Source organism: Megalops cyprinoides, chromosome 15 (assembly GCF_013368585.1).
Source record: "Megalops cyprinoides isolate fMegCyp1 chromosome 15, fMegCyp1.pri, whole genome shotgun sequence".
NCBI classification, from domain to species: domain Eukaryota; kingdom Metazoa; phylum Chordata; class Actinopteri; order Elopiformes; family Megalopidae; genus Megalops; species Megalops cyprinoides.
In genome coordinates, this window is record NC_050597.1 from 1458360 (window position 1) to 1470405 (window position 12046).

Consider the following 12046-nt stretch of genomic DNA (forward strand, 5'->3'; position numbering starts at 1 on the left):
GATGCTACTGAAATTACTGCTGATGGACCTGCAGTCAACACTGCCCCCTGCTGGTGAAATCAGACTCCTTGTTACTTTTATTGAAGCATTATGAAATTTATTTTTTTTTAAAGAAGAGTCATTAAAAATAATTCATAACAAAAAGAAAATCTGTCCTCTTTTAGGTATATAAAACAAGGCCAAAATGTTCAGATTGTGCTGTTTTATATCAACGATTATTTAGTCCTTTGCAATAATTTAAAATAATTTAAATAATAAAAAAACATTCTTATGGCATATTTGATGTTACAAAAAGAAAATAATTCCTTTCAGTGGCAATGGATTAGTGTGGGAACAGTTTACATGAGTTTTGCATGGTTTTCCCACATGAAAGAGTCATTGTTGAGCACTTTGGCCAGTTTCTGGTTGAAAGGGGAGTAGAAGTCTCTCAGGATCTCCTTGGTGATGGGCAGCATGGGCCCCAGGCTCTTGTCAGCAGGCCTCCTGGTGTTGGATGCTGGGCTCCTGGTGATCTCAGCCTCTTTCTGTTCTGTCAAGGGCCCTGAAATGCAAAAACACGCAGGCAATTAAGAGGAAACGATGAACTGCATGCTTCAGTAAATACACAGCTGGGCTGAGGTGTGTTTGATGAAAATAAGCACCCAGAAAGAATGTTTAATTAGTGCTGAAGTTGAGAGGAATGCTGGATGCCTGTAAAACGGTATTGCTTATAATGTGCTCCACAGGAAGCATTCATCAAAGTTCCAGCATCACGCTTTGAAATGCACTCACTCTGCAGCAGAGCCACTGGGTATTACAGCGGGCCCTTCAGAGAGCATCCACCTTCACAGCACGGGCTCACAGGGCAGCAGGTACAGGTCTGCACCATGGCCTCCAGCCCCTGAATACACCCCTCCTCTCTCTAATGCTGACTGAGTATACAATGCACCACAACAGTGAGAATGTGACATCAGCATGATGCACCAGTGGAAGTTATCCCAGAGATCTACTTTAGTGAGTGATCATCCCAAGGACTGCAGGGATGCCTGACCTTTGACCTCCTGCTGCCGTCAGGGCAGTGAAGGTTTCTTAGGGCTTCCAGGTTATGAAGCACAAACACTCCACTCAGTAAATGATTTTACACCACAGTGCAGAGGCAAAACATTGCTGGGTGCATTTATATCTTTTTCAATTCCACCCAACTGATTAAATAAATCAAAAGATTGCTAAGGTGGAACCATTTCACCTCAGTAAAACACTATCTCAAAGTAGCAGCTATGATACCAAGAACAAGATTGTTGACTACATATCGACATGCACAACTACTATTTCAGTTCATTCAAACTTCAAAAGCATCATATTGTAGTATTTTATTTCAGTTTCCTTGTATTTAGATAAGGGGTGTATGGCTGTGAATACAGCCATCTCTCATTTGGGGCTCTTTTCCCAAGAGCACCGTCATGGTGCAGGGCAGGGGACACGCTGCTTCTGCCTGGGCTCAGCTACAGCGATGGGTCTGCAGTGAACACCGCAACCTCGGCTGTGTCATTACTGCAGCTCACCAGCTCACAATAATACCCTCACAGAGGCAACATCACTGGCAGCTTATCAGTTATTGTTTCACTGCTGTAATCCTGCATGTGGGTTGTGTGTATTTGCCAGTTCACTGCTTCTCTCCACTGAGTCTGAGAGATAGACCAGTGACATGGCAGTGCTTTCCTTTACATACCCAGACTGAGGAAGTCAAAGACTTTGTGCATTGTGTATTTCCGGTTGGTGGCGTGGTCCTCCAGACGGAGCACCAGGATCTGATCCCTTTTGAAAACAGTCAGCCAGTCCAGGATGTACACAATGTATAAGCCCACCTGCAGCCGTACCTGGGGACAGAACACAGGCAGTGGATATTAGATCGTATCTGTATACAAGGTATCCCAAAGTGTTGTATGTAGCACAAATTGTCTTCTTGAATGTCTAGCTGTACAGATGAATAATGTGTAAAAACTGTCAGCTATGCAAAGCTGTTTAAGATGCAGTCTTGAAGCGCACTTGCTAAGCAAAATGTAAGCACCCTTTATAATCTATAGGCAGAGAATATGAAACTGTACATAAAAATTATCTAGGTGTTTAAGTGCGGATAGTTTCTTCTGAGCTTTAACAGAAAATGTCAAGGCTGTAGAGGCAATTTTACTCAGGAGTGCCTTTTCAGACAGATCAATAGCCTTGTGGCTATCTGAATAAAAGTGATCATATTCACCATAAAATGTACTCTTTCTTACTTTCACAGGGAGGTTGTCGATAATGATGATTTTATTCCTTTTCATTAATCTTCTTTTATTTTGTAGACATCATGAATGTAAATGTAGGATTGCAAAACAGCATAAAGCATCACAATTCATAAGCATTAGGGGTAAGGAAATGAGTGCCCAGAGTGGGGTGCAGGAGATGAGAACAGCGCCCCCTGGCTGCAGGTCTGTGGCAGGACTCAGTGCAGGAGCGCAGTATCAGAGCGTGGGCTGGTGTGAGAGGGGGTGGGTGTGCTGAAGGTGTGGCTGAGGGCTCGGTGTGCCTGCAGCATAATCTTAACACAGATGTGGGCGGCATTCGGCAGGGGGTGGGGGGAGACAAGGGCTGGGGGTGGGCTAGAGGAGTGGGTGTGGGGACAGAGAGGAGCAGCCAGCCAGCAGAGCTCTGGGTTTTTTGGCAGAATCAGGAAGGCGCGTTCCACGGCCTGGACCAGCAGCCGAGCTGTGGAGGTGGGAGGATATTAGTGGAAACACAGGGTCGAGTTCATGATGTTCTGGGAATAACACTCCACTCCTGGGCCCTCACACATCCACCCACACCCGCTTATTTCAAACATATCAGTGATGGCCTGCAGGGGGCACCAAACAGCCTTAAAACCCAGCACCTGCTCTCAGAACTCTCCCTGTCTCTTTCTCAGTGTGATGTTCTGTCAGTGCATCAAAACTAAGTTGGCCTTCATGCCTGCTGTGGAAGCAACATGTTTTTTGATGTATGAGACAGGGTGAGCGTACGGCTGCCGCACACCTGCAGCGGGCATGACCAGCAGCGCAGTGCTCCGGTTCAGGAGCAGGATTTGCGCACAGTGACACGAGTTTGAATCCCGGGTAGGACATTGCTGTCACACCCTTTAGCAAAAAGTAGGACCTGAATTTCCTCTGGAAATATTCAGCCTTTAAAAATGGACAGTTATCTTTCAGTGGTCCTGGATAATCCTTACTGTTAAGCAAAGGAACAATGTGTTTCTCTTGTGCCAAAAGGGAGTATCTCCACAGCCGTGTGCTCACCTTCACACCTCCATATTAATTTCTAATCATTACAATCTCTGCATGAGAACATCAAATAATCATGTGCTGGTGTGCACCGCGCACCACCCGGCGCAGGCACTGGTGGGGAAAGTACCCTGAGTGGTTTAAGCGTGCGGTCAGAGGGCCAAAGGTATGCAAATGCAATTCAGCAGCTCTGTTTTATCTTTCTGCACAGTTGGCAGAATCGGGCAGGCAGGATGATAGGGCTGTGATCTCTGCTGGTGCGGTGAGCAGGGGCTGGTAAGGCCCCAGGCAGTGACAGCAGGACCGAGCCTGGTACAGGGACGGTGGACCCTCAGCCCGTGAGATCCCTCCTCAGCGATACCCTCCCTCCCCCTCCTCCTCCTGTCCCTGCTTACGCCGGAATGCCGAGTTACCACGGGCAGCTTCTGAAATTATTCAGAAGCTCATTTTGAAAATAAAAATTCCCCGCTGAAAAAATAAGCATTAAGAAGTTCATTTTACACTTGGCAAGCTGTGTGCTCTGTGAGGATTAGCACGCAGTGAGAGAGAACATTCTATACTCTGGATTTAATGGTGTGAATGTGCAATTTACTTTCACATTTAGAAATTGGTTTCAAGATGAGGGTAGTTACTTGAATTATAATTTAGCATTTGATTTGTAATGTTTGATCAGAGAGAAAAAAAGAAATAGCCAGGGAAACCAGGTCTGGAATAATAATAAAATGTAGACATTTTGTACCTGCTTCAAAGAACAGAGCGAATATCACCTCTTCCCAATTAGCTATATTCATTATGCTCAATTATGATTCCTGGAACCAGTTCCAGCTGTGACAGAAAAATTGTTCCTTTTATTTATTAACGCCATATGCTTGATTACACTGTATGATTATATGTAATAAACAAAGTTTCACCACCATAAGCCACAGTACTGGTGATGCAGCTCTGACTAAAACAGCCACCCTTTAGCATGGAGAGAGGTGACAGAAAACGTCCCTCTGGTTAAAGGAGTCAGTGATGGTCTGGAGGCCAAAGCTGCCTCTCACACCCCACAGGGGACTGAGAGAAGGGAGAGCCGTCTCTGCCCCCTGGACATGGGGCGAGGCTTGGCTGACCCCTCCATGCCAGGGCTGGCAGCTGGTGCTCACTGCGCCTCTGTCGTGGAGGGCAGTGTGCCAGAGCACCCCCCCCAACAGAAACCCGCCGGAGGATTTCCAGGCTCAAGGTTTCTGCGTGCTGCCAGCTCCTGCAACGCAGCCTTTTTTATGAGGCTCACAGCCCTGAGTGACAGGGCGCGAGGCGCGGCTTCGCTCTCTCCTCCCTGCTTCTGCTTTTCGTTTCTGCACCTGCCGGTTCTGTTGTTCTGGGGGGTTTCTCTGCAGCGGGTGAAAAAAGCCTGGCTGTATGTGGGAGTCTCACTCACAGGCATGGCGTTGTTCAGGGTGGTGTTATACACACAGGAACGCATTGAGAACTCCGCCAGGCACCCCTCGAACAGCTGCAGAGACTCCGAGACTCTCTCGTGGAAGTCCTCAGCGGACTTGTTGGCGATGCTGAAGTAGAGGTAGTCAGAGTACAGCCTGAAAGACATAAAACCACAGATAAGGCAACACTTTCAGCAGCTACACAACAGCAGGCCTTTTCAGACTGGCACCGGCGTCTTCAGCTGTAACGACAGAAACTACAAAGACCATGTTGATGATCATATACAGTACTGAGCTTTAGACAGTTTTATCCATTCACAAAAATCTGGAAATGGCTAAATCACTTCAAGAATACTTCAACAGAGTCCAGAATTTGTCTGGTAAACACCTGGTAAATTAAATATAATATTTCCAAATGTAACAAGAGTAATATTTTATGTGAGGCACTAAATTAGAGTGTGCGCAACATGACAAGCGCTTTATTGTAATAGTTGACCCGAGCCTTTATGGATGTAGGCAATACGCAGAAGCAAGAAAAAGGCAAACAGGATGCTAGGATATACAGCAAAAATGTTGAGCATAAATCAAATGAGGTTATATTAATTTTATATAATGCAGTTATCAGACCACATTTATAGAGCTGTGTCAAATTTTGGGCACACCAAGAGAGAAACTGAAGCAACAGAAAGAAGAAGAACAACATGACTACTTCCAGATATCAGCTACCTAGGTCATGAAGACAGAATAAAGACACTTACTGTCTTAGGGTCCCACAAAAAGAGACTCTAGAGTGGAACGCAGGTGCTATTTCAATCTGAGATCTGTCAGCAGAAACAGATCTATCTCACACCAACACAGAGAAGAGTAATTCCTGCAGAGAGTTATTAATGCATGGGATAGTTTGCCAGGATTTATAATGAAAGCCTTAGACCACACTGTGGGGAAAATGACAAGCTTGGACCTGTTCTCATCATTAAACTTTCTTATGCTCTTAGTTCTATATTTCCACAGAACTCCCCTTGGTGCTGTTTAAGGTTATGGTTACACGGTCACACCCAGGAGCACTGCGGTAACTGCAAGATGGTGGCATGACATGTGTCCATGCTGCACAGCTGTGTTAAGGGCAGATCCGGCCGCAGGGTGTACCTCTCCACGGGATCCCGCAGCATCACGATGAACTTGGCGTCCGGCTGAACCGCGTGGACGAAGTCCTGGATCAGAAACGGAGGCTCCCCGTCTGTGCCGTTGTCATAGAAATAGACCCAGGCGTTGTTGTCCCATAGCGTCGATGCGCTGGCCTCTCCTGTCAATGAGATGTAGTTTTGACCCTTCACATACTGTACAGTTCTGGTTACAACAGGTTCTGTTCTATAGGTGGCATATGAGTATATTGTGCACAGTATTTAACCTTTTAAATGTGAGAATGTGCTGTTCTCACGCTGTCATTTGAACTGTAGAGCATGGTAAGAATATTAATAATTTTTAATAACTTTTAATAATCCCTATAAAAAGGTCCTTCAGTGAGCTGTCATGGCCCTTGCACTGTGTCAGTAAATGCCTTCATACAGTGGACAGGGACAGGAAGCCCGCTGAACTCACAGGTGCAGATGGCCGGTGTGAAGGACACTCAAAGAGAGAAGAAGGGAAAGAAATCTACTTTCTGACTCCCTGCGAGGGCCTGGTATAGTTGAGAGAGCAGTCCATCAGACGCCACACCGCTGCGAATACCCAACGAGCTGCTGGGAAATGTAATTAAACAGCGCTTTCCAGGGGCAGCCGCACTCGCTGACAGTGATGCATCAGGCCCCGGCCTGGCTGTGACCGCCTCCATCACGGCCTATCCCGCTCAGCCCCGCGCCGCTCTAATGCAATTCACCAGCGAAGCTCTTAATTACCTGCTGCCTCAAACAAAGTGCGGCTCGATCCATTACTCTGCATTACACTCTGTTTGAATAATCACCGGGTCCCGCCGTTAGCTCCGCCGCGCACAGAAACACACCAACAATGACGGAAAAAGCCTTCGCGTGATCACTGATGAAAACATTTCAATTTAATCACTGCTGTTTTTTTTTTCTCCCTCTTCTTCTTCTTTCCTTTACAGCTTATTATACGGTGCTTTGCTCTCCTGGTCAGGGATCGTAGCCGGTCACTGCCTTAATCTCATTAAAGGTTAATTAGGAGCAGAAGCCTTGAGATGCTCTGTTAATGTGAGCCATTTTTCCCCATTAGGAAATGTTTGCATGGAGCGAGCCGGTGACGTAGCGCACCAGGCAGCACCTCTGTGGTTCGCAGTTGCAGCCAGGGCCAGCGGCCCCTGGGCACCTCGGCACACTGGGCTTTCATATTAAACAGATACCTGGCATCCTGCTCATTAAACGGGCTACTTATTTACAGTGGGAGCTAGACAGAGAAGGGGGGGGGGAGAGAGGCAGATCAAGAGAGAGAGAGAGAGAGAGAGAGAGGGAGGGAGGGAGAGAGAGAGGGGGGAAGGAGGGGGCTGACGAGTGTGATTATTGTGATGCTCAGTCAACCATTTCTAAACTGTGCACATCACATCTAATCATGCACACTCACAAGTGCATCACTCTGATTGCACTAATTGCTCACTGAGTAGAGGGAGGCCCTTAATGAGCTGTGTCATCGCTGCGCTGAAGGCTTTTAAATGCACACACACGTTGATGTGAACTGTTTGTTCGAATGTGATCTCCGTGTACTGCAGTACCGCTTTAGAGGAGGCCCGGGGTGCCTGGCCCTGCAGACTTTTCGAGGTCTCTGCATCTCTGTCTGAATCTCAATTTCGGCACCATGTTCCCTCTCATCCCTCTGGGCTCAGCCTAAATGACTACAGCACAGCATATTGTGTACTTCATTTCAAAATGCTCTCTGAGATCAGAACATGGTGAAATCTTCAGGAGGCTTCTGCATGCATCAGCACTTTCAATTTTAGCACCAGGACAACAAAGATGACCTAATATATCAATTTAGGACTGATATGATTCTTAGAACCGCTGAAATGAACAAAGTGTTATATTGACTTCTCTCATATCTAAGCACAGGGAATGTTGTCTTAAAAAAATAAAAATCAATGTGAAGCACAACTTTGGTGAGTTAACTAGTTCACAGAAAATGAAATATGAACTTGTGATTGGCCTGGCATTCCAAATGGGAATGACTCCTTTGAGCCTTTTACCTCTTCCAGTACAGGACAAAAGTCATGATTACAAATCTAACCTTCACTTTCTCTCCTCGGGGTAACCCAGTTTGCTGATGATTTCCCATACCCACTGAGAACAGTGTGTCATCAGACCGACACACTACCTCCCTCTTTATAATGAAAAAAAAAAAGAATTTTTCTCTCATGAGGGTCTGAAATTGAGTTACAGGTCACCTTCAGAGAGAGCGTGCCCATTGGCTGCTGCAGACAGAGCACTGTTACATCACAATGCAGGGCACATTCCAATTCTCTGTCCTGCACAGACATCCCAGCAGACTCTCTGGTCATGACACTGCTACTCAAAGGCGATGCCAAGAATACACAGCTTTTTAAAAGTCAAAACTGGCCTCAGGCTCCACCAGCTCCTAATACCCACTGCAATCACTGTGACAGAGGTGGAACATTTCAGGACAGAGCTGTCTAAGGCTCTAGAGAGTGTGCAAACTGCTATTCAATTGGCAGCTTAAAGCCTGACCATGGTACATCTATACAGCTAATACTCAAGTGATTAAAAGGACTATTAAAATTAATATTATACACTATTAAAAGGACTTCATTAAGGCTAATAAAGCATAATTTCTATAAATCATGAGGATTATGTGCAAAATTAAGTATGTCCTTTTTTGTGTCATTTGTGGGAGGTGTCACCATTACCAAGCCCATGATGTGCCAGGTATATTCAGAGGACCCTAGTCCAAACAGCCAGGACACACTGTTGTAAGCCCACAATCTTCATCTTCAAAATGTGGCCTTCAGATCTTCTTCTGGATCAGTGTCTCATTCGAAAAATATGATGTGACTCTCTGGCAGGGAAGCGGTCACATGAGAGCTAAAAGACTGACATATTTCCTGTGCTTAACTTTTGATAAGCTTCCTTTCCACAGCTATGAGCAAAGCATTCAGTGTACAGAAGACAATCTCTGATAGAAAACCTATCAGCTGGGTGTCAGTCACTGCTAGACCAATTACCAAATAGTTTCGCTTCAGTTCTGTTTCGCTGGTTATATGAGTTCAGTTTGATCTGTTATGGAAGTGAAACTGACAATGGTCACACATGAGATGGAAAGTGTGTTTTGCATGATTAGGGACCAGAATATTATTTCTCTCAGAAAAGGAGAGGCTGGGAAACAGGAATACATGCATTCTTGCTGAGTAAACATAAGTAGTAGTAAGATGCTAAAAAAACGGAATGAATAAAATAACTACATATAGTAGTACTATATATAATATAAATCTAATACTAATAATAATTTTATGAAAAATCTGCATTTGGTGACAGTGTAGTTTTGCACTTGGAGTTTGCAGTGTTGAAAAGAAACTTGTATATTCTTCTTTACCATACAGTTTAATTGGAATAGTGTAAATACTGTGAGGCAGTGTACCAGAGTCTCAGGAGATGAATTTCTCCACATTTTTCCTTTGATTCAGTTTTATTGTAATTGTTTTGTGAGATAAGAAAGAAATCATGAAAATGTTATGGCATTACAGACAATATAAAACGAATGAATGAGATAATTGACGGTTTCACATGAGGGGAACTGGATTGTGAAAAAAGCATGAAAATGTGGCTGCTTTCCTTGTTCCTGATTGGCTGACCAATCAACTGAGCTGTGGGAGGGGCAGGGCAGGTGGCATATTTAAACCCCATGCCCTCACATTGTCTGTTAGTAGCCAAGGTGATAAGCATAGAGAGAAGAGATTAAAGAGAAACTAGAACTGATGGCATGTTAATTAGGTGCTTAGAGAATGGAAACTGTAGCTGCTAAGATGGGAGGGGTAGAAATTCGGCACCTTTTGCAGGGCTTGACCGTCACTGTGGCTCTCTCCTTGAGTCCTAGCAAGGAGCACAACCCCACAGCTGCAACATTACTGATGCTGGAGGAGCCAGCTGCATCACTCCACTAACAATTACTACACTAAACCCTAAACATTACTACCAGGAGAAGCATCAAAAGGCACAGGCTAAAATTTTGGCTTTTTGCACATCCAGCTTCTATGCCAAATGAAAGAATGGCTACAGTAAAAATGAGGAACATCTACTTTTAGTTCATGTACAGTGGTGTTAGCCTGTTTATTAGCTAGTTGGTTTGTTTTAGACAAAAGGAAGACAGGGGAGGAGATGCTTGATATTTACCTGTGATAATGTTGTGCCTCTGGTTCCTGGAGGTGTTTCCTGGTAAATGATCCTGGATCTGGTACGCTGCCAGATCAAAGAGATCCAGGTAATCCTCCACAGGGTAGCGATCGTGGAAGCCCTCGCTCAGACGCACAACACCTGGGGAGAGGGGAGAGTGGGTGTGAGGGAGGGAGGGAGGGGGGGGCAGCATTGTGGTTTTGCACGGGTCTTTGACTCCGTGCTTAAAGCTTCATGCTAAGCTCACATGTCTCAATTTTAATGAGCTCATGTGGCTCATTTTCAATTATGGTTGGCACCTGCTGATTGAACAGACTAATGTGGTTTTGGCTCAACCAGCCAGGTGAAGAGCTTTATATGAGCTCAGTGTAAGCATGGAAGAACTGCCAGCTATCTAATTGTTTTGAAGGAAATTGGTTTTGTCCAGTACAAGATTCTAGTAGTCACTCCAGACTCAAAATGCATGTGCCACATGTCAGTCAACTTAAATAAACAGGACTGACTTTCAATACAGAAATGCATGAGGACATGCTGCTCCTCAATGACAAATCAAGCAATATTCTCCACTGACTTAGGATGTTGTGTAAGGACATATAACCATCTCATTATGGCCTATATGAAGTGGTACAACAAAGCCATGAGAAGAAAATCATTCCCTTCCTTGACAACTCTACCTACTACTCTGAGCTATATTTTCAGTGGATTCTATTTCTGTAAAAGTTCTGTGAGTTGTCATTCTGACTCTGTGGGTGTTGCGAAAGTGGTTATGCAGCTGCTAAAGTAACTTAATGAATAAAATGTAAACACTTCCACAATCTGCACATTCAGCAGAGAGCAAGGCATATGACTTGCTGTTTTGCCTTGAAACACGGGCTGTTTAAGCCTTTCCACATTGCTCCGCACAGATAAAACCAGGGGTTTAGTGCTGACCGCCCTGCTCCAATCCTCTGCTTATGGCTGGGATGAGCACAGCTTTTCCATGTGGTGACAAGTCATTTCAACCTGCAAACTGAAAAACAGGAGCATCAAACATGCCTGCAATACCTCGTGACAGTGGATTTTTTGTGTATCCTTTTGTCTTCCTCCTTCAAACAAAACAATGTAAACGTTGGAAATGTGTGTGGGCTTTGAATGTTAACTGTCACTAGTACTGCACTAGCTTTGCTTAATGCAAAGGCTAAAAAACTGTGTAGCACCTAATGACCTCAGCTCCAAACAAACAAACTTTGGACATATACTGTATAATACATCAGAAACATTTATAGACCATACAGTATAATCCCGTTTCAAGAATTATGCCCTTCAAGAAAGAATGTTGACATTACCACACTAATCTATAATTGCATTCAGTAATGATGCTTAAATAAATGTTTAAATGCACTGAAACAACATATCAGGGTACATGTCTGATATGTCAAATATAAGTTTTAAAGTAAATTACATTTTCTCAATGTCGTTTCAATTCAAAGAAAATGTACAGATCTATTTATCTGGCTAACAAAACAAAAGGATCACACAAACACCATGAATCATTGTATCTAGCATGGGAGTCAGATTTGTGATTTCTGGAGAGTATGAGGGAGAGAGCGTGCCAACACCAATGTTTCTGTGTGATGAGCGGGTGTTGCCCCAGCCCAGACTTCAGGTTCATGGTGGAGATGGAGGAGACATGGCTCTGAATCTGACCCGTTTTTAAATGCAAAACGAATGAACACAAACTAAAGGAATGGAGAGAAAATGAAAGTGTAGATTGCATGAGGACCCCCTGAGGGGAGATTAGGAGGGAGAAGTACATTAGAGGAGAACCGAGTCCTGCACCCAAATCCAAACTTGGCAAAAGTGTTTTCAATCACTGCAGCGCCGCAGGAGTAAGGGGAAAAACAGATTTGCCGATCAGCTCTGCAACAAATGACTCATGTGTCTCCATTTCACAAACATTTAAGGAAATTTAAGCAGGAAATGACAGCCGCTTTTTCTTAAGCAGTGGCTACTCTCTCTGTGCTCA

The 12046-nt window shown here is 44.6% G+C and overlaps 1 protein-coding gene across 2 annotated transcripts in view; it reads right to left on the bottom strand.

The window, feature by feature from the left end:
- Positions 1-278: 278 nt before the first annotated feature.
- Positions 279-12046, bottom strand: part of LOC118789975 (carbohydrate sulfotransferase 15-like) — a 44068-nt gene continuing 32300 nt past the window's right edge. For both annotated transcript variants that reach the window (XM_036546750.1, XM_036546749.1), the window contains 5 exons: positions 10042-10182; positions 5840-5996; positions 4693-4849; positions 1709-1856; positions 279-541 (listed from right to left, as the gene is read on the bottom strand). In XM_036546750.1, the coding sequence (XP_036402643.1) occupies positions 339-541; positions 1709-1856; positions 4693-4849; positions 5840-5996; positions 10042-10182 (806 nt within the window). In that variant the 3' untranslated portion in view covers positions 279-338. The remainder of the gene's footprint in view (positions 542-1708; positions 1857-4692; positions 4850-5839; positions 5997-10041; positions 10183-12046) is intronic.